A 23186-nucleotide genomic window follows, 5' to 3' on the forward strand; every position below is an offset into this window, starting at 1 on the left:
AGATTGCATCACTGCACTCCCGCCTGGCGACAGAGCGAGACGGCCTCAAAACAAAACAAAAACAAAAACAAACAAACAAAAACAACAGCAGCCTGGTGTAGTTGGGCACCTGTAGTCCCAGCTACTCAAAAAGCTGAGGCAAGAGAGAATCCCTTGAATCCAGAATCCAGGAGGCGGAGGTTGCAGTGAGTGGAGATTGTGCTGCTGTACTCCAGCCTGGGTGACAGAGTGAGATTCCGTCTCAAAAAAACAAAAAAGTAATACAGACTATATACAATGTGACACCAGTCTTGTAGCTGAAAATAAGCAAAAATACATTCTTCACTATATATAAGAAAGCTATTTTAGAAAAAGAAATAATTCCTATAGGCAGATGGGGAGGAACACCAGAGTAGTGCAAGCTATTAATAATTTTCTAGTTCTGGGGTTGGACATTTGTGGGTTTATTATATGATTGATAGCATATAAATGTGATCCATATTGTTTGTATGTTTTATATATATATATATATATATATTTTTTTTTTTTTTTTTTTTTTTTTTTTTAATGGAGTCTCGCTCCTATTGCGCAGGCTGGGGTGCAGTGGCGTGATCTCAGCTCACTGAAACCTCTGCCTCCCGGGTTCAAGCAATTCTCCTTCCTCAGCCTCTCAAGTAGCTGGGATTACAGGCGTGCGCCACCACGCCCGGCTAATTTTTGCATTTTTAGTAGAGACCGGATTTCACCATGTTGGCCAGGCTGGTCTCAAACTCCTGACCTCAAGTGATCCACCCACTTTGGCCTTCTAAAGTGTTAGGATTACAGGCGTGAGCCCTCGCACCTGGCCAGTATGTAGTATTTAAAAGAAAAAGAAAGAATAGCTGTAGTGTGAGAATGGGGGGCAGGAGGTAGGGGTAACAGGTGGGGAGCCTGGTGAGATCACAGGGAATCCAGGGAGGACGACTGTGTCTGACATCCCATGGTGGGAGGAGCTGAGCCAGGGGAACCAGGGCTGGGAGTGACCAGGGAAGGGCCCACAGCTGGAAGTTGGAAGTCCCCAGCTGTACAATAGCCTTCTTCGGTGACCCTCTGTAAGCCCCTTCCCCAGTCTTACCCTCAGTGGCCCTGTTAGCCTCTCTCATTCTTGGCATTCCAGAGCAGAATGGTCCCAAGGCCTCAGTTACAGCTGAGAGAGGCATATACGGGGCCCAGGGTTCTGGTTCCTACCCTCCTCTGCCCTTCCCCAAGCACTTCAGCCCTCTGGCATCCTCCTGTCCCTGGGAGGGGCCCTGGAGGCAGGGCAGCCATGGGTTCATACAGAGCTCCCACCTGCTGTCCACTGCTCTGCCACAGGCTTGCACTAGGCCCTCTGCCCTTAACACCTTGCAGTTTCTGGTCCCAACATCAGGCTCAGATGAGCCCTGACCAGTTGCAGAGCAAGCCTTTCCATTCTCTTGGCAGATACCAGTTGAGAGCCCCCAGTGTGCCAGGCACCATTCCAGCATTGAGGACACAGGCATAAGGAAAAGTCCTTGTCCTCATGGAGCTAGCGTTCTATGTAAAATATATGGCGTGTTATAGATGCTATGGAGAAAAAGCAGGCAGTGTATAGAAAGTGTGGGGAGGTGTGAAGAGCAGATGGCCTCAGTGAGAAGGTGACTTTGAGTAAAGACCTGAAGGAGTGAGGGAGTGAGCCATGTGGACACTTGGGGAAAGAACATGCCAGGCTGAAGGAACAGCCAGCTCTCTGAGGGGGAGCTGGAGGGGCCATGGTGCTGGAATGGAAAGAGGAAAGGGGAGAAGATGTCAGAGAAGGGGGATGGTGGGTGGACTGAGGCCAGGCCCTGGGGATAGATGAAAACAAGGGCTGGGGCAGAGGTAAGGGCAGTCTCTGGAGGAGAAAGACAGGTACTGCATCAGGAAGGAAGGAAGGAAAGGAGGAAGGAGGGAGGGAGGGAGGGAGGCATCAGGATAAGGTGGGGTGGGCATCATAGTACCTTGTAGGTCCCTGCTCTTGGTTTTGCTGTCATGCATACGTGCGCACACACACGTATGCACATGCATGCATACGCATGGTTCCTCCTGTAGATGGATCTGTGCAGGTCTGGGACCCAGGCTAGGACATGAGCCATGGGAGCACCGGATCCTCTCCCATTCTCCCAGGCACAGCATGGACTGGCTGTGTGACCTGGATAGGACCCCTTCCCTCTCTGGGCCTCAGTTTCCCCACATGTACAGAAGGCTTGGATCTTTTGGTGTCTGGAGAGCCCCCCAGCTCTTCTTACAGCACTTTGAAGCCTCATGTCATGGCCCCACTCCCAGGCCAGGCCCATCCAGGGCTCTGCAGATGAATGTATGGTTCTCAGCCTAGTAGTCCCAGCTTTGAGGGAAGCCCCTTACCCCTGCCTGGCCTGCTCTCCCATTCAGCTCCAGGGATTCCAAGGGATACTGGCAGCACCCTGATCTGGCTGGTCTTAGGTTTCCTCCCTCAGCTGGGGTCCTGCAGCCTAGGAAGAGGTGGGAGCAGTCGCCTCAGGCCTGGCCTGGTGCTGGCACCCTCACTGTGAGGAGGCCGGAGTCACTCTGAACAGCACAGTTGCTCCATACTCACCTCTGTGCTGATCTTACAGTAGAAACAGTGAAACTCAGGGTGACCCCCACCCTCCTGTACATGGCAGGGGCTCATACTGTGGCACTTAGCACAGACAATGAAGCAAGCCCGCCTGGATCCAAATACCGGCCCTGCCACTCACTAGCCATACGACCTTAGGCAAGATAATAGCTCCCACTTCACAGTGCCGCTGGGAGGATGACGCGGGCGATGCCTGGCACATGGGAGTGTGTGTGCTGCTATCACTACGCACCCTCTGAAGGGAGCTGCACGTCATCATGCCATCTGACATACAGGGAAACTGAGGCCGGGGAGATTGGCTCAGTAAGGGGCAGAGAGCAGGAATTACAGCCCTTGTCAATGTGCCCACGAAGCCTGTGCTTTCAGCCAGAAACCAAGGAGGTGACCTTGGCTAGTTTTTGTTTGGTTTTTATTTTTTATTTATTTATTTATTTTTTATTTTTTGAGACAGAGTCTTGCTCTGTTGCCCAGACTGGAGTGCAGTGGCGTGATCTCGGCTCACTGAAACCTCTGCCTTCCGGGTTCAAGTGAATCTTCTGCCTCAGCTTCCTGAGTAGCTGGGACTACAGGCACGTGCTACCACACCTGGCTAATTTTTGTATTTTTAGTAGAGACAGGGTTTCGCCATGCTGGCCAGGCTGATCTTCAACTCCTGACCTCAGGTGATCCACCCGCCTCTGCCTCCCAAAGTGCTGGGATTACAGGCGTGAGCCACCATACCCGGCCTTATTTGGTTTTTAAATTGTGTATTAAGTATATTTTGTAAACATGAGTATATATAACATATAGGTATATATGTTATATAGTTAAAATAACAAACACACAAAACAAAACTACAAATTAAAAAAACCCACTCAAGTGTGCACCCTGAACTTTGGGCAAGTGATTTAATCTCTGTGGGCCTCAGTTTTCATACCTCAAAAATGCGATAATGAGGCTGAGAGGAACTGAGATGCTTCAAGTTTAATTCTTGACACTAGCATTCCCTTGTGATGTAGCAAGGCTGGGTAGAGTTTGCCAGAGCTCATGGTCTCTCCTTGTCTCTATGGTCAGGAGCCAAGGTGGGGGTTCTGAAGAGGATGCTCTGGGCCCAGTGGGAAGGCCTGGTTAGTGGAGGGTGGAGGCTCTGAGGCTGGGTCAGGGGCTAAGGGAGAAGACATACACAGCTCACACAGATGAGGCCCCAAATTTTGGGTTGATCCTTTGAGTCCTCCAGGGACCCACACAAACCCTCACTGGCCAATGAGGAGTCCTTAGATGGGGGTTGCAATAGGCCCCTGGAAGAGCCCTGTCAGGGGTAGCAAAACCGTGTTCTTGCCCTCCCTAACCCTCGCCATTCCCCAAGCCCTGCCTTGGCCTCTGGTCCTGTGCCAGGGGATATGAGACAGATGATAAAACTTCTAAGGCTAAGGGAGACTCAGTTTTTGGGCAGAGGAAGGCTAGTTGAAGGTGCCCTCCTGGGCCCACCCAACCTTTGGCCCCGCAAGAGTCTCTGAAGCGGGAAGGAGATGCCTCATTTGAGAGGTCCTCCAGAGCCCCGCTGGAAGGACTCCCTCTTTCCCCGCCACCCCTGACCCCCAACCCAGTGCCTACCCCAGCTCTCAAGGCACTTCTCACCCATACTAGGCAGTCTTGTTCACCAGGGACAGGGGTTTGGGGGTTCCAGCTAGAGGTAACGGCAGGAACAAAGGCTGAGTTCAGAGCCCCAGGATGCTCAGTGTGGCTGCAGGGGAGTGTCAGGCCTCTAAGCCCAAGCTAAGCCTGATCCCCTGTGACCTGCATGTATACATCCAGATCACCTGAAGCAACTGAAGACCCACAAAAGAAGTGACAATAGCCTTAACTGATGACATTCCACCATTGTGATTTGTTTCTGCCCCATCCTAACTGGTCAATATACTTTGTAATCTCCCCCACCCTTAAGAAGGTTCTTTTTAATTCTCCCTACCGTTGAGAATTTACTTTTGTGAGATCCACCCCCTGCCCGCAAAACATTGCTCCTAACTCCACCCCCATCCCAAAACCTACAGAACTAATGATAATCCCACCACCCTTTGCTGACTCCTTTTTCAGACTCAGCCCGCCTGCACCCAGGTGAAATAAACAGCCTTGTTGCTCACACAAAGCCTGTTGGTGGACTCTCTTCACACCGACGCACTTGACAGGGAGCAGGCAAGGTAGGGAGTGGCTGGAGGTGCTTAGGGGGCCAGGGTGGGCAGCGGGGACTTTCATCTTTTAGATATTCAGAAAAGAGTGTTAAGCCAAGTCATGGCAGAGCCAGATTTGTGCCGGAGAAGGGGCCCTTTAGCCTCTGTGTGGAGGCTGAATTGGAAGGGGAGGGACTGGGGGCAGGAGAGCAACGAGAGGCAGCTGAATTGACACAGCTGGTGAAGGGTGGGGGAGAAGAGAGGATGACCAGATAAGAGATTCAGAAGCTGGAAGTTATGGACCTTGAGTAGGCTCTGGGAAGGGTGGAAGGTGTTGTCCAGGGCTCTGTCTAGGAACTGGGTAGGTGGTGCAGACATGAGAAGATAGTTTGGGGGGGAAAGATGGCTGCGGTATTGAACATGCTGGGACATCTAGCGAAAGCCAGGGATCTGCATTGGAGACAGAGCACTGAAGCCCAGCAGTGGCAGTTGAAGGCTTGCAGGTGGACGAGGTAGCCCAGGGAGAGATTGTGGAGACCTCTAGAGCACCCATATTGGGGCAAAAGAAAAGGAGAGGAAGTCGGCTGGGCGCGGTGGCTCACGCCTGTAATCCCAGCACTTTGGGAGGCCGAGGTGGGCGGATCACGAGGTCGGAATCGAGACCATCCTAGCTAACAAAGTGAAGTCCCGTCTCTACTAAAAATATAAAAAATTAGCCAGGCGTGGTGGCGGGCGCCTGTAGTCCCAGCTACTTGGGAGGCTGAGGCAGGAGAATGGCGTGAACCTGGGAGGTGGAGCTTGCAGTGAGCTGAGATCGCGCCACTGCACTCCAGCCTGGGTGGCAGAACGAGATCCCATCTTGGGAAAAAAAAAAAAAGAAAATAAAAGGAGTGGAAGTAGCCAAGGCTCATGGTCTCCTTTGGCCCTGGGAGCCTGAACACTCTTGAGGCCTTAACTGAGTATGTGCCCTAGGGCCAGGCCCTTCTCTCAAGGGGTTCAGACAGGTCAGGATAAGTGAGAGAAGCCCATCCTCCCCTAGGCAACCTGGAAGAAAACCCTAGAGCCCGTCACCCTACAGGACTTCCTGTAGCACTGAGTCCTGCAGCTTCAGCCCGTCTCTGGCTTTGGACATCTCTAACTCCTGCCCTGTTCTCAGCTTCCTGCCTTCAGGATGAGGGTGTACCCAGGGCATAGTTACCTTTGGACATCTTCTCTTTCACTCTCCTTCCCTACATGATTTCACCAGCCTTTAAATACCATTATAGGCGCCATTAACAGCTCCCCAAATTAGATTTCCAGCCCAGTCCTGTCTCCAGACTTCAGACTCCCACACACAACTGCCTACTGGACAGATTTTCATCCCCAAGCCCGCTCCTCCCACACACTTTCCTATCTCAGTAAACATCAAACTCAGTCTTCCAATTGCTCAGGCCAAAAACTTTAAAGTCATCCCTGACTCTTCTCTCGCTCTCACACCCCACATCCCAGCTGTCGGCAAAAGCTATAGGTGTTAAGCTGCAAAATGTGTCCAGAATCCAGCCACTCCTCACCACTACAGCACTGTTACCTTGGTTCCAGCCAATGCTGCCTCTTTCAGATTATAGCAGGGGCCTTCTGGTCTTCCAGCCTCTTCCCTTGTTCCCACTCAGCCCTGTGGTCTAGTCTCAATACAGTAGCTAGCATTACCCTTTAAAAAAATGAGCTAGCAGGCTGGATGCGGTGGCTCACACCTCTAATCCCAGCACTTTCGGACGATGAGGCAGGCGGATCACCTGAGACTGGAATGGCTAACATGGTGAAACCTCGTCTCTACTAAAAATACAAAACGTAGCCGGGCGTGGCGGTGCACGCCTGTAATTTCAGGCCTGTAATTTCAGCTACTCAGGTGGCTGAGACAGGAGAATTGCAGGAACCCAGGAGGCAGAGGTTGCAGTGAGCCAAGATCATGCCACTGCATTCCAGTCTGGGGGACAGAGCAAGACTTGTCTCAAAAACAACAACAAGAAGCTAGGCTTTATCATTCACTCCTTTGCCCTAAACCTTCCCATGGCCTATACTGTGTATATCAACAAGCAGAGAGAAAATAATATTAAAAAAATGAAATGTGACAAATTTTAAAAATATTGGTTATAAACTCTACTGAACAGTTTTACATAGAGAGCTTTCCGAAGGCAAAGTGTAAGCGTTCCTCCACTCCACCCCCAGGCTCCGGGTTTAGGGATACATACTGCACCCTAGTGGCCACTGGAGAAAAAGCCTTGTCTTCCAGAGCAGGAGTTGGGGATTAACTGGTGTTTTCTGCTTTGGAATATGTGTAAACTTTCCTTCCACTTGGACTGACCTGGGCCACTCTGCCCCAGGAACTCCAAAAAGAGCTGTACGAATGCCCCAATTCCAAGGCAGTTTTAAGACAGTTTCAGGGGCAATTCATACAGCTCTTGTCAAGGACACAGACCTGAGAGGAATTTCAGATCATCGGTTGTTTGCTGAGTGATTTTGGGCAAGAGACCTAACTTCTCCAATCTTTAGTTTCCCCTCTAGTAAAATGAGGATAATAAGAATACATACTTCACGGGGATTTTTTTTTTTTTTTGAGACGTCTCTCTCTGTTGTGTAGGCTGGCGTGCAATGGCACAACCTTGGCTCACTGCAGCCTCAACCTCCTGGGCTCAAGCAATCCTCCCACCTCAGCCTCCCAAGTAGTTGGGACTATAGGTGCATGCCACCATACCTGGCTAATTTTTTGTAGAGACGGGGTGTCACTTTGCTGCCCAGGCTGGTCTTGAACTTCTGGGCTCCAGTGATCCCCTCCTGCCTCAGCCTCCCAAAGTGTTGGGATTACAGGCCTGAGCCACTGCACCTGGCCTTTGTTTCGTTGGAGGCAGGGTCTTGCTCTGTCATCCAGGTTGCAGTGCAGTGGTGCAAATGTGGCTCAGTGCAGCCTCCTGGGCTTGCACAACTCAAGGGTTCAAGCAATCCTCCTGCCTCAGCCTCTTGGGTAGCTGAGATGTATGCCACCATGCTGGTTTCATGGGGCTTTGAGGAGTAAGAGATGGCTGTGGTGCTCAGCACATATTAAGTGCTCAATAGCCATTACCTACTGTAAAAAAAGGTTCTGGGGAAAATGTGAGCAGATGAGGACTTTCAACTCCCTCACTGATGTGTCAGGCTTGAATCTAGTGAGGGGAGTGTCAGTAGGGGTGGCCAAAACCCTAGCCCTTGTCTGAGCAGCCTGATTACAGCTCTGTTCCTTTCCCCCTTCCCCAAGAGCTATTCTCTGAGGGCCAGACCTGGTATGGGCTCCAGAGGTTCGCCTGTGCTGAGATGCCACATGGCGCTTAGAGACTCTCCTGATCTCTGACCCTCTCTGTCTACTCACCACCCTCACGATCGCTCTGGGAAGCCCATGAGCAGGAACCATTATCTCACCTGACAGATGCAGAAACTGATGCCCAAACTGCCCAGGGACAGAGTGAGTGGAGGCAGCAACACAGATATCCTAGCTGTCCAGCTGGATTCTCTGCAGACAGCTCTCCCAGAAGGTTGGGCATTATGAAGAATGATCTTGCGAAGCCTGGGCTGAGGGGAGCCTGGGACACTGGGAAGGACTTCCCACTGAGCTGCGTTTGGGGAAGCCAGGAAGAAAAACAGCTCCCCTTGTCCTGAGGACTCAGCCCCCTCCTGGTACAGGATGTTTCTAGTGTGGCAGTGTGACCCCAGGGAACTTGTTCCTTCTGGGCTTGGCCTTTGTAGGCTGAGGGACTGACATGGCCTAGAGAAGTCCCTGGGGATCCTTGAGCCATGGGAGATGCTATGGGACATCTGTGTTGAGGCCATGTGGGAAGTTAGGGAGGCTGAACTTCCCAATGTTTGTGTGTGAGGAAGGCTAATGAGGAAGGCAGGTCTGCCATGGTGAAGGAGCTGGCCTGGCTGTCCCTCCCTGATTTTAGAAGAGGAGGCACATCAGCAGGTTCTCCTTAGGGAACAAGGTCTCCAGGCTTTCGGGCATAAAGAAAGAAGACCAGCACTACACAGGAGGGATTCTCCCCCAAACCTTAATCTATAGGACTCAGTGAGCGAGTCTTTGCCCCTCCTCCTCCCTCAAGACCTTCTCCTCCTCCTCCCTTGCCACCTTCTCCGGCCTCTTCAAGACAGGATCTAGGGCTGTGGCCAACAGACCTGCAACTAGGAGGGCCTGCTTTCATCTCCACAGTCCCGCATATAACCACTATTGCATGCCAGGCAGGTAACACTATTGACAGCAACTGGCCCTGCCAAACAAGCCAGAGGGAATTTCAGAGAGAATTTGGTCTCTGGAAAGCTCTGGCCCATAAAAACTCTCCTGCTGGGCCGGGCGCGGTGGCTCACGCCTGTAATCCCAGCACTTTGGGAGGCCGAGACGGGCGGATCACGAGGTCAGGAGATCGAGACCATCCTGGCTAACACGGTGAAACCCCGTCTCTACTAAAAAGTACAAAAAACTAGCCGGGCGAGGTGGCGGGCGCCTGTAGTCCCAGCTATTCCAGAGGCTGAGGCAGGAGAATGGCTTAAACCCGGGAGGCGGAGCTTGCAGTGAGCTGAGATCCGGCCACTGCACTCCAGCCTGGGCGACAGAGCCAGACTCTGTCTCAAAAAAAACAAAAACAAAAACAAAAAAAACTCTCCTGCTGAAGACAGTGTGGGAGAGAAGTTACCACCTGATTCTCAGGGAGCAACAGCTTGGGGTCCTGGTGCCCTCCCTCCATGCATGGGGTGGCGGAGGCAGAGGGCTCTTTCCCTCTAGCTCATGCTCCTGTACACTCTTGTCCAATGCCACAGCTCAGTGAGGAATCCACCAAAGCTACGAGCAGCAGCTTCCCCTTGCTGAGGAGACCTGGGGTCCCCTTGGTGATTTGAGGGGGGCTAGTTCTCCCATTAACCTCTGGCATCCAATCCTACCTCCCTGATCTGAATCTCTCCCTCTTTGCAGTGCCAACTCCTATAACCCTCATTTCTCTCCCTGGATCACTTCTGCAGCTTCCTGGCTGAGCTTCTTGCCTTGAAGTAGCCCTCCAATCCCTTTTATACTCTTCTGCCTGACGGACTGCTCCAGAACAGAGTAGGTAAAATAAAGTCCCTGGTCAAATCTAGCCTGTTGCCTGTTTTTGCACAACTCATGAGCTAAGAATGGTTTTTATGTTTATAAATGGTTGGGAAAAAAAGTCAAAAGAATATTTTGTGACATAAAAATCATATGAAATTATTTCAGTGTGCACAAATAAAGCGTTAGAACAGAGTCTTACTCTTTCATTTACATATTGTCTGCGGCTGCTCTCACACTATGATGGCCGAGTTGGACAGCTGCAACAGAAACTATAAGTCTCACAGTCTACAATATTTACTATCTGATCTTTTTTCACAAAACATTTGCTGAATCCTGGTCTAGATCCTAAATCTGGCCATGCCACTCTGCTTAAAATTCTTGTCACTACCTGTGGCGCTCCATAAGCTGACCCCTGTCCACCTCTCCAGCCTCATCACCTGTCCCCCTAGTAGTCTGCCTGCTCTGGACAACCCTTCCTCGACCATTCCCCCAGCCCTGTCTCCTGCTGCTTACCTTCACTCGGCATGTGCCTCTTTCCTCCTCTAAATGGCAGTCTACCATCTCAAGCCTCAGCTCAAACGCTTCCTCCCATTTCACTTTCCCACATGTGTCCTGCCCCGACTCCCAGAGCTAACCCATTTCTACCGCGACTTCACAAAATATTCCTCTTAGGACTCTTCAGCTTTTAATAACCGATTAATGACCTATTGGTGGCAGACCAGCCAATTCCACTAAGAACATCTGTTCACATGTGTGCTCCCTGGATTACTGAATGTACGAAACCAGCCTGCATCTGCTTCCCACAGCCCTGGCACAAGGCTGGCACAGGGTAGGCATGCAAATATTCACCAGAAGAGGCCTGGTTAGCATTCCACACCTTTTACTTGGCTAGTATTATGGAGGAAGACGTGTACATATTTTCTAGATACTGAGTATCATTTTTATGAACTTGAGCATCTTTGATGGATCAGGTACCTCCATGTATATTACACCTTTAACCCTCACAACCCTAATGAGGTCAGTGAAACTTTCATTGCATCAAGTGGCAAGTTGTTATGTGGCAGAGCTAGAATCTGATGTCAGGTCTCCTGCCTTTTGCTGATTCTGAGATACTCTCACACGTATTGTTCATCCACGGAACCCACTGCTTGAAAGACGTAACAGATGCTCATGGGCTTCCTGTTGTGTGTGGGGCCAATGACCTGCACTACATGGGCGCAGACAGAGGTGGTTTCATTGTTTTCTGTCACTTCCCTCCAGCTGCCTGTTCCTGCTGCTGTTCCTGATCCCTTTCGAAGCACACCGGGTAAGGACCAAAGGACAGCCCTGCTACAGGAGGAGGAGGATTGAGGAAAAAAATGAAAAGAAATAAAAAAATGAAAACATCAAAAGGAAGCCCTATAAAGTTAAATTCTGTAATTTAATTAAGTGCTTGTTTTCGTGACTCTACTTCTCAAGTCTCCTGCTGTTGCTCTGGGGCTTCTGGCTTGTTCTGGGGCAGAAGGAAGTTGCTGGAGGCCTGGCCTCCAGGCTGGAGGGGTGCCAATGCAAGGGTCATACTAATGGAACTATCAATGCACCTGCCTTAAAGGAACCTGAAGAATGCCTCCAGTGGGCTGCTGGACATAAGCCCTGAACTGTCCATACACTACTTAGGATATTCGAATAGAGTCCAGAGCTCAGAGGCAGGGAGAGCCAATATGGCTGCTGAAGGCCTAGGGAAAAGCAACACAGGACAGTTGTCCATTTGAGACTCTTTCTCTATCAGAGAGGAGTTAGGAATATACTGGTCGGTTCAGAGACCACAGTGTGAACCTGGCAGAAAAACTTGCTCTATATATCCCCTACCATCATGGGGGACGGCCAAACTGATTGTTATCGAACAGGTTCAGTGATGTGATACGAGAAGTGCCAGGGGACTTAAGGAAATGGAAATCTGTAAAGCAGTTCTAGACCCCTTCTAGGTCTAGAACTGATCACATTGGGAAACGCTAAAGTAAGTTCAGCTAGATATACCTATGAGAGGTTTTGGCAAAAGACTTAGGTAAGATGGCTGGGTTTAAGACAACATGTGTAATTCCAGATATGGTATACCAATTCATTATTTGGTATTTCAGACTAAGAAATTCATTTGTGCTCCTAAAGATTTTAATCAGTTTGGGTAAAGCAAGCAATGTCTGTCTGATGTTTCAGGCATTTTCAGGAGAACAAATAACTGGGACAACTGAGGCTATGACTTAGTGGCATAAAGTTGGTTTCAGGCTAAAAGTATGGTTTGTCCAAATAAAACCCAATAGTCCCCCAACTCTCAGAGGAATCACAGTGATGGTGTGAAGAGCCTCTTTGAATACACAATTGCATACCTAGTGACCATACAATCGGAGATCTGGTCATAATGAAACACTTTATACAGATAGGAATAGACAAGGGATTTCTGACACACTCATGCTTTGGATGTGTCAGTACAAGACAGTATGTGAGACTGTGATTCTGCCAGGCAGAGGGGAACAGGCATGATTTATCTGCTGGCAAATGAGTCCTCACTATACCTAATCATTCTTTTATCTAAGTGCACCTTGATCTTAGTCCTGGACATCAAAATAGTCAATTATTGGCTCCTTGGTTATTTTCTGTAAATTACTGCTCCCAGGATTCCTGAAAAACAAACAAAGAATGATCAGTCTTTTCTTCTTTGGGGGAAACAGATATAGGTCTTCAGAAAGTTAAGGATCAGCTGATTTACCATTTGTGAAGCTTAAACATTTACTTTATTTTTATTTTATTCTTACTTTTTTCCTTCTGCCCTTTGTGAACAATTTTTTTAACTTTTGTTTTTTCTAGATTTACATATTACATGGGGAATTTCATTCTGTGAGATAACAAATTCTCTATTTACACTTTACAGTTTAGAGATAACCTTTGACAATCTATTCACAGTATTTCATACATGATGATTATTTTTCCCTGCCTTCACAGTTCAATGAATGCTCAGTTAATAGCTTAGGCCAAGCGAGCATCTCACTTGTGAAGTTTTGATAGTGGGACAAACATGAGCTGGTGATTTTGAAATTTGGTAATGGGCACATGGGCATTTATGATAGTAATACTATCCTCTCTGCTCTAAAAAGTTTCTGTAATGGAGTTTTGTACAAAAATAAAGCAAGCAAAGTGTTTTCAAAAAGATAGCATGGGATAAAGGGGCCAATAACTTCACATGGTTGTGTCTAAGCAGGACTGGACCCGACTGTGGCAGTGTCTGAGAAAACCCCTCATGTTTCCAAAGTGACCGCCCATATGGATTTGTAGGCTGTGCTGACCAGAACCTAGGGCACTCAGCTCCTAGGGGTGGAGAGGGGCTGGTCCTGGGGACCAGGACGCTCTTGGCTGAGTCAGAGCCCAGTGGGCAACACCTACCAGTCCCACAGGAACACTAAGTGCTTGACCTTCATGGTGACCTTGTAAACTGCCCTAACCACCCTTCCAGAGGTTTTGTGCAGGAATCACAGAGGAGGTACTGCTAGGACTTGTTTGTGGAAAGCCAGAACGGGAGTAGGCACCCCTCTCCTTCTGGGCTTTGAAGTAACTTTTAGCCACACTGCCTTGGTTACAGTGGGGCAGCAGAGGAGCACCATCCCGCCTTCCCTTCCTCTCCCTGACAAGTGACAAACAACTGGGACAACTGGGGGTATGACTAAGTGCTCTAAAGTTGGTTTCGGGCCACAATTCTGGTTTCTCCAAATAAAGCCCAATAGTCCCCCAACTCTCAGAGCTCCTTCCCTGCTCCCGTCCAAGAAAACATCTGGCAGACTTGCCCCTTGCCAACTTGGCTTTCTTTTCTCCTTAAATCATGAATATGTTTGTTATTAAAATTATTCAAACCATACAGAAGTAGACAGAACAAAACAAGAAAGTACCACCCACCCCTGTCACTGGCAATTCTCATCCCCACACCCACTTCCATCTTCAGAGTAACTGTTCTTTTTTTTTGGGACGGAGTCTGTCTCTCTGTTGCCCAGGCTGGGGTGCACTGGCGTGATCGCAGCTCACTGCAACCTCCACCTCCCACACAGGTTCAAGTGATTCTCTTGCCTCAGTCCCCCAAGCAGTTGGGTTTACAGGTGCCCACCACCAGACCCGGCTACTTTTTTGTATTTTTTAGTAGAAATGGGTTTTCACCTTGCTGGCCAGGCTGGTCTCGAACTCCTGACCTCAAGTGATCCATCCGCCTTGGCCTCCCAAAGTGCTGGGATTACAGGTGTGAGCCACCGCGCCCAGCCCAGAGTAACTATTCTTAACTACATGATGTTTCAGTCTTAAACTATCTGGTGTGACAGACTGAATCCACTTCCCAGTGTCACCATCTACACCGTGGAAACTACGTCCAGTGACTGCTCTCTCTAGAATCAAGCACTACAAACATCAAACTTAGGACCCCTGTGGTGGGAACAAATGTGTCTGATACCCCAACTAAACATTACATATATGAACATGGTACCCCAAGGCAAGGCCTGAGGAGGCCACCAATGGCTGGTGCAGCCCAGGACAATTCAACCCCTCTTGGCTTTTCTGGACAGATAGGTCCCCTTGGAAAGCAGCTGGAGAATCTTACTTGTCTGACTGATGTCTGTGATGAGGAATTGGTGGTGGAGGCCGTGCCTGCATTTCCCTTTCAAGCACACCTGTCAGCGTTGTAGGAGGACAAATGGACTTCCCCCTGAAAAAAGTCAAAACACCAAGCATTGAAAAGTGAGAATCGTTGGTGGAGATGGACAGAAAGCTAGAAACTCAGCCCACGATTTTGGCACTATGACCTACTGAGCACTCTCTGGTATGAACTGTCTGCTCTCAGGCATGGCCACCTGCATTTAACCCCCCATCCCTTCCACCCATCTATGCTAGGCCTGTGGCTTACTTCCTTTCATGTCAGACTTAAGTTTTCTTCATTGGGAAGTTCTTCCTATTCCCAGGTTCTGAGAGTGATCCTAGGTCCTCCCTGTCCCCTCCTGGTCACATTACTGCTTCAGTTTCCTCTGATGGCAAAACCACCATTCACAGAGGGTGCCTTGAACCAGAGTTTAGCATTCTTTCTGTTTTCTGCCAAGAGGACAGAGCCAAGGAGAGGACAGACAGAGGACCAGGAGACAGAAGGAGAAAAGAGCAGATATGATGGGCAGGCCCCCTTGCCTGAAGAAATGCTGCTTCCGCCATCTGGTATGACTGTAGGCAGATGTGACACTTGTGCATTTTGAGTGCATCTGCCCTATGGATCGAGGCATAGGTTTTACTCTTTGGCTCAGGCCTTTAGATTATCAGGGAAGTGCCAGAGTAGCAGATTTTCCTTCTACTTTTCCAAGAGGGAGAGTGGTAGTGAGAAAGACAAATATTGACAGACCCTGCTTCTTGGGTCCAGTTTGCCCTGCTTAGGAGTTCTTCCTCTGATGGCGGGATCGACCTACCTGACGGCAGTGATCACCACATTGCGCTTTGGTTCACTGTCATAGCTCACGCTCTCTAGGCCATAAACTTGGGCCAGGTCATGGATGATCCGGCGGTGGTCTCTGTTCATGGGAGGGAAGCTGTGGCTTTTCTTACTATTCTTTCCCTGTATTAAGGGAAGAGATGACAGATTGATCATATCATTCTGAAAACAAAAGGCTTACAACTAATCTTACCACACAAGAATTACACGGATCAATGAGGTGATTTTAGAGGCCCACAGCATAGAGCATTTTACTAACTGCCAAGCAAGCCTGGAGGGGTTTGGGAAGATGGGTGTTGATGCACTTCTTTCACCTACTCTGTTAGCCACAACAGTAGCAGCTGGACAGGGTTAGGGACAAAGGGTAAGTGAACCACGACTTAGATAGACAGCGTAATGGTTCTTCCTGATAGGTTCCATCACGGGGGAGTGGGTGATATTCCCCAAAAATAACTAAATAAAGACTTACAAAACAAGAAAAGATTATTTCCTTTAAAAGTATGTTCTACTTTAAAAATCATGAGTATTCAGATACAGACACACAAGCAGAGAAACACATCTGTTCGGGTTTCTTAATTAGGAGAGGAACAATGCACTCCATTTTCTCCTTCATGTTAGTATTCTCCTGGGAAGTGGTAACAGAAGGAAGGAAAGGAGGGGAATGGGAAGAGGGTAAGGAGACTGGGAAGGAAAACCACCAGCATTAAACACAGGGGCTAAAGCAGCTATCTCATCCTTACTCACAGTCCCCTCTGATGGAAGAGGGAGGGAGCCAATGCAGCGCTGGGGGCTTCTGACTAAACTCAAGACTTTTTCACTTAAAGCTACCTCCGTGACATCCCTGGCTGCCTCTAGGACAGGGGTCTCCCTCTTCTGAAGGAGTCTATCCCACTGCTCTCCGTCTATAGTCATACAACTTTTATCCTTCCCCAAGGGGACATTCCTGCCTTTAGAATTACAAAGAATCAGTGGGCTTTCCTAGCATACAATAGCCCTTCAAAGATCTGAGGGGCTAGAGTGTCTTCCTAAGTGTCCCACACAGTCACTCAACTATCACTATTGAGACCCTTCACCCAGAGTTTCTTCATCCATTCGTAGGCATTTAGCCAGTATTTTTCTTTTCTTTCTTTTTTTTTTTTTTTGAGACAGGATCTGAAGCTGGAGATTCAAGCTGGAGTATAGTGACTCTACCTCAGCTTACTGCAGCCTTGACCTCCCGGGCTTAAGCAATCCTCCTTCCTCAGCCCCCTGAGTAGCTGGGAGTACAGGTGTGCACCACCACACCTGGCTAATTTTTTATTTTTTGTAGAGACAGGGTTTTGCCATGTTGCCCAGGCTGGTCGCGAACTCCCGGACTCAAGTGATCCGCCTGCTGCCTCAGCCTCCCAAAGTGCTGGGATTACAGGTGTGTGCCACCACGCCTGGCCCTTACTGACAGCTGACTGCAGATCTTTTCTTTCCTTCTTTTTCCTTTTTTTTTTTGAGACGGAGTTTCACTCTTGTTGCCCAGGCTGGAGTGCAGTGGCAGAATCTCCGCTCACAGCAACCTCCACCTCCTGGGTTCAAGGAATTCTCCTGCCTCAGTCTTGCAAGTAGCTGGGATAACAGGTGCCCGCCACCACACCCAGCTAATTTTTGTATTTTTAGTAGAGACGGGGTTTTGTCACGTTGGCCAGGCTGATCTAGAACTCCTGACCTCAGGTGATCTGCCCGCCTCGGCCTCCCAAAGTGCTGGGATTACAGGCCTGAGACACTGCGCCTGGCCGACTGTAGATCTTTTCTGCAGTCAACTGTCCTGAACCAGGACAGGCTTCCACAGATGGTATAATGGCTGTGTTTTGAGACAGATAAGGATCCTTGAAGAAGTTGTGACTTTTTCCTACAACTACTCTGGGTTGACAGTGTTTCCAGGACTTGATTTTTTTTTTTTTTTTCATCAAGCTGGCCTTAGAGAAATGTCCAGTGGGATGTTTCCACTTCAACCTTATTCACGGCCTCCACGAGGGTTTCCATTTCCTTCTCAACGTCACTGACAAACTTTAAGTCCTTCCTGAAATGAGAAATCACCGCAGTTACTTTTGTCTGTCCCTGCCCTTCTGAGAACGCCTTTCACCCATCCTCTCCCTGTAAAGTGGAGACAATAGACAATGCTGGCAGGAAAACTGCAGAGATGAGGAATTGTCAGAAAACAGAAGGATGACTGTGATGGAAGAAAGAACAAAAGAGAAAAATGTAAGAAATGAGAAGATGAAAGGAGAAATAGCCACTGGAGGGCCAGGGACTCCAGGAGAAAAATAAGAGCTGTTACAGCTCCAAGTGAGAACTCGTGCAAATGTGAGACTCAGGTGGACAGAGGCGGAATGAAGCCCAGAGATCCTCCAATTTAGTCTAGTCTAGCCCTTTGCAGGCCCAAACTCTTAGCACCGCCCCATCCAAACTCTTACCTCAAACCTACCCCAAGTTCAGTTCTTTAAGGGGACAGTTTTGAAAAACCAAGAGAAGGATATTTATTAAACAGCATGTAATCTTTTATAATAGATAAACAAACAAACTTGAACTGGCTTAATCATAGGAGGAGCACATATTAGTTATGACATCTCAAAAGACCAAACCCTCTGACAAGCCACAATTAAGAAAGCAGGGAACAAGTTACATACCTGGCATCTTCTTTCAAACTATCACTGAATTTTGATCCTGAAGAACGTATATTGAAAGGATCGGAATCCTCACTGATATGAAACGCCTCTGCTAATCTCCTGAAAGGGAGAGACAGGTATGCAAATAAAAGGAGTGGGAGGGAAACTATCTTACAGTAACACTGAGTGCCTACTATATCCTAAATTCTTTATGCATTATTTATCTCTATTTCAGTAAACTGATTAAGGAAAGAATAACAACAACTTGGGATATGAGGTGGTATTCATAAAAGAAGGTAAACAAAACAGATCTATAAGGATCTGAGTGAGTCATAGGCTGAACACTGGGGACTTAGATTATTTGGGGAAGAGGATTTTGCAGGTGTGGGATGGTCTGAGAATGGTCAATGGGGGATGACTTTCTCTGAGGCTTAGTTTAAAGATAAAGTACACAAAATAGACATACAAATGTTAAAATTAATATAGAAATATGAAAAGTAAAGAATTCCATTAACATATGCACGTCATTTTTATACATTTCTTGGCTGGGTGCAGTGGCTCACACCTGTAATCCTAGGACTTTGGGAGGCCAAGGCAGGTGGATCACTTGAGGCCAGGAGTTCGAGACCAGCCTGGCCAACATGGTGAAACCCCATCTCTCCTAAAAATACAAAATTTAGCTGGTGTGGTGGCGCATGCCTGTAATCCTAGTTGCTAGGAGGCTGAGGCATGAGAATCGCTTGAACCCAGGAAAAAGAGGTTGTGGTGAGCCGAGATTGCGCCACTGTGCTCCAGGGCAACACAGCGAGACTCTAAAATAATAATAATAATAAAAAATAATACATTTCTTTATTTTTTTACTTTTATTGACCAATTGTTATTGCTTCATATTTATGAAGCACAGTTTGATGTTTCGGTACATATATACTATGCTGTATAATGACCAAATCAGTGTATTAGGCATATCCATCACCTTATTATTTCTTTGTGGTGAAAATATACAGAAGCCTCTTTTCTAGCTATTTTGTAATATATTACACCTTACTGTTAACTGTCATCACCCCAGTGTGCCACAGAACACCAGAACTTAGGCCAGGTGCAGTGGCTCATGACTGTAATCCCAGCACTTTGGGAGGCCGAGGCAGGTGGATCACCTGAAGTCGGGAGTTTGAGACCAGCCTGACCAATATGGAGAAACCTCGTCTCTACTAAAAATACAAAAATTAGTCAGGCGTGTGGTGCATGCCTGTAATCCCAGCTACTCGGGAGGCTGAGGCAGGAGAATCACTTGAACTTGGGAGGTGGAGGTTGCAGTGAGCTGAGATAGCGCCATTGCACTCCAGCCTGGGCAACAAGAGCAAAACTCCTCCTCCAAAAAACAAAAACAACAACAACAAAAACATACACTGGAACTTATTACTACCATCTATTTGTAACTTTGTATCCACTGACCAATCTCTCCTCATCCTCCCCTTTCCACCTCGTCCCTCTTCTCAGTCAGATAACCACTATTTTACTCTCTGCTTCTATATTAATTTTTAAAAAAATATTCTACATATGAATGAGATCATGTGGTATCTGTCGTTCTGTGTCTGGTTTATTTCACTTAACATGATGTCCTCCAGGTTCATCCATGTTGCTGCAAATGAGAGGGTTTCATTTTTTTTATGGCCGAAGAATATTCCATTCTATATATATATACCCATTTTCTTTATCCATTCAGCCATGTTGGCCACTTGAGTTGATTTCATATCTTGGCTATTGTAAATAGTGCTGCAACAAATGTGAGAGTATAGGTATCTCTACAGATTTGATTTCCTCTGTACAGATACCAAGGAATAGGATTGTTGGATCATATGGTAGTTCTATTTTTTATTTTTTTTGAGATGGAGTCTCGCTCTGTCACCCAGGCTGGAGTGCAGTGGCCGGATCTCAGCTCACTGCAAGCTCCTCCTCCCGGGTTTACACCATTCTCCTGCCTCAGCCTCCCGAGTAGCTGGGACTACAGGCGCCCGCCACCTCGCCCGGCTAGTTTTTTTGTATTTTTTTTTTAGTAGAGACGGGGTTTCACCGTGTTAGCCAGGATGGTCTCGATTTCCTGACCTCGTGATCCGCCTGTCTCGGCCTCCCAAAGTGCTGGGATTGCAGGCTTGAGCCACCGTGCCCGGCCGGTAGTTCTATTTTTAATGTGAGGAAATTCCATACTATTTTCCGTAGTGGCTGTACTAATTTATAATCCCACCAGAGTGTATAAGTGTTCCCTTTTTTCTAATTGTTTTTTTGAGGCTGGGTTTGGCTCTTGTAGCCCAGGCTGGAGTGCAGTGGTATGATCTCAGCTCACTATAAATTTCTGGGCTTAAGCCGTCCTCCCACCTCAAGTTCTCCAGTAGCTGGAACTATAAGTGTGCCACCATGCCTGGCTAATTTTTGTATTTTTTGTAGAGACAGGGTTTTGCTATGTTGCCCAGGCTGGTCTTGAACTCCAGAGCTCAAGTGATCTGCCGGCCTCAGCCACCCAAATGCTGGGATTATGGGCATGAGCCGCTGTGCCCGGCCCCTTTTTTCACTATAACATTTTTCTCTATGTGTATATATATATGTATATATTTTTGGAGATGGAGTCTTGCTCTTGTTGCCCAGGCTGGAGTACAATGGTGCGATCTTTGCTCACTGCAACCTCTGCCTCCCGGATTCAAGTGATTCTCCTGCCTCAGTCTCCCAAATAGCTGGAATTACAGGCGCCCGCAACCATGCCCAGCTAATTTTTGTATTTTCAGTAGAGACGGGGTTTCAACATGTTGGCCAGGCTGGTCTTGAATTCCCAACCTCAGGTGATCCGTCTGCCTCGGCCTCCCAAAGTGCTGGGATTACAGGTGTGGGCCACTGTGCCCAGTCTTTCTCTATAATTTTAAGTAGCTGCCATTATTATATACAAAATTGTCTCACCCCCCCAAAAAATAAGAATGTGAGGTAATGCATATGCTAATTAGCTTTATTTAGCCATTCCACAATGTATACATACACATCATGCTGTATTACCATAAATATATACCATTTTTATTTAATAAAAAAATTTTAAAAACTTTGTTTCTTTGCCTCTCCCCAGCATTATCTTGTTAGCATTTCTCATATTATTATTTTGTTTTCCCACTTAACTGTTTTCATAGCTCATAGTCTTCTAATTATGTACAACCCATATTTTAATCATTTCCCATTTAGTGGAACTTTAACAGTTCCCCAGTTTCTCAATATTATATAGGACACAATTAATATCTCTGTGCAAAAAGCTTTGAAAATGTTTCCAGTTGTGGGGTACACGGAGTGGACATAAGACTCTTGATCAATGTGGAGTAAGTGGTCTCCAGAATTGCCACTTTGTGCCCTAGCCATCAGTGTCTGAATCTCATGGCACCTCACCAACACTCAGTTATTTTATTTTTTTAAAGATAGATTTCAGCTTAGCACTTAGTACAATTTTCATTTACACTGTACCAGGAATCACTTACAAGCTTAGTGCCCACAATAATCTGGTTCACATTGCTAGGCTTCCAAAGAGGCTTACTTTTCAAATTTTCATGAGAACTTCTAGGGGAAGATCTTTTGATGTTTTGGTTAGTTGGCCACTAATACAAATTTAAACACCAATAAAACCTGTCTGTGGGCTGAATTTGGCCTGCTAGTTTTTTATTTCTACAACAGAGATATACACACATGCATACACACATACATATATGCACAGGTGTATGTGTGTATATATGTGTGTGTATAAATAGATACAACTTTAGGTGGAATTTTCTTTAAATTTGCATTTTTTTCTCTTAGGCTTGTGTGTATTTATGAAAGAATCTATATAGTAAGGGTCATTATGTCATCACCAAGATTGAGGAGAAATTCAAAAGGCTTTCAAAAATACCTAGTTTTAATCAATAACATTTACTGAGTACGTACTATGTGCCAAGCTCTTGTGCCAAGAGTTTTATGAGTATCATTTTTAATTTTAATGTATTAATCCTCACAACAACTCTGGAAGGTAAATACTGTTATTGTCATCATTTCTAGATTTTTAAGAAACCTAAGGCTTACAGACAATATGTGACTTTCCCAAGGTCTCACAGCTAAGTGATTTGTGAAGCTAGGATTCAAATCCAGACAATCTGACTCTAGATCTCTGGCTCTAACTAGTATACAATATGTCTTTCAACCACCAAAAGTATATTTCCATGTTTGGAGACCCTTCTGTGTATTCACTATAGCATTTCTGAATACCTAGGACTCCTAATTTACATTCTGCAGCTGAGAACACTGACTGATGGTTCCTAAAGGGCAAGGGTTTTGAACAGCACTCACTACAAAGTTATTGTAAGGGTCAAACCAAGGAAAATTTGGACAGCACTACTAGTCATCATATTACCTCTACACAATACGTAAAGAGGTACTATTAAAATTGTTGAAAGTCAAACTTCAAGGTAAAATAGGGCTATACTTTGTCTGCATTTGTCTAACATTTTATCTTAAACAAATTTCAAGGACAAGTTATGATAATATTACAATAAACTTCCGTATACCCTTCACCTAAATTCTTCAATTATTAGCATTTTGCAGGGCTATTCAATTTAATCAATCTTTGCTAGAATCAGAAAGTTTGCCAGTCGTTGAATAAATGCCTCTTGACCTGATAGCGTATCCTCAAATAACTTACTGCAGACATCATATTTAATGGTGAAATACTTAAAGTTTTCCCCAAGAGATGGAGGATTAGTCAGGAATATCTATCTATCTATCTATCTATCTATCTATCTATCTATCTATCTATCTATCTATCTATCTATCTATTTTTTTGTGAGACTCAGTCTTGCTCTGTTGCCTAGGCTGGAGTGTGGTGGCGTGATCTCGGCTCACTGCAACCTCTGCCTCCCAGATTCAAGCAATTCTCTTGCCTCAGTCTCCTCAGTAGCTGGGACCACAGGTGTCCGCTACCACGCCTGTTAATTTTTGTATTTTCAGTAGAGACAGGGTTTCACCATGTTGGCCAGGCTGGTCTCCAACTCTTGACCTCAAGTGATCCGCCCGCCTCAGCCTCCCAAAGTGCTGGGATTACAGGCATGAGCCACCATGCCCGGTCAAGGAATATCTATTATTACCACCTTCCATTCAACAATATACTGAAGGCCCTAGCCAGTGCAACGACGTAAGAAGAAGAAATAAAAGTTAAGAATTGGAAAGAAGGAAA

General features: G+C 47.0%; 1 protein-coding gene across 22 annotated transcripts in view; it reads right to left on the reverse strand.

Moving 5' to 3' along the window:
- Positions 1-10704: 10704 nt before the first annotated feature.
- Positions 10705-23186, reverse strand: part of NFX1 (nuclear transcription factor, X-box binding 1) — an 84981-nt gene continuing 72499 nt past the window's right edge. For 6 of the 22 annotated variants that reach the window (XM_074017322.1, XM_074017319.1, XM_074017315.1 and 3 more), the window contains exons 20-25: positions 17978-18076; positions 17304-17370; positions 15298-15443; positions 14451-14555; positions 12417-12496; positions 10705-11170 (exon numbers count right to left, since the gene is read on the reverse strand). In XM_074017322.1, coding sequence (XP_073873423.1) covers positions 12424-12496; positions 14451-14555; positions 15298-15443; positions 17304-17370; positions 17978-18076 — 490 coding nt within the window. In that variant the 3' untranslated portion in view covers positions 10705-11170; positions 12417-12423. Of the gene's footprint in view, positions 11171-11237; positions 12497-14450; positions 14556-15297; positions 15444-17016; positions 17371-17977; positions 18077-23186 lie in introns of those variants that run through there. The other 16 variants (XM_005581524.5, XM_005581521.5, XM_015437082.4 and 13 more) reach the window with 4 other exon arrangements.

The sequence above is a fragment of the Macaca fascicularis genome, chromosome 15, assembly GCF_037993035.2.
Source record: "Macaca fascicularis isolate 582-1 chromosome 15, T2T-MFA8v1.1".
NCBI lineage: Eukaryota > Metazoa > Chordata > Mammalia > Primates > Cercopithecidae > Macaca > Macaca fascicularis.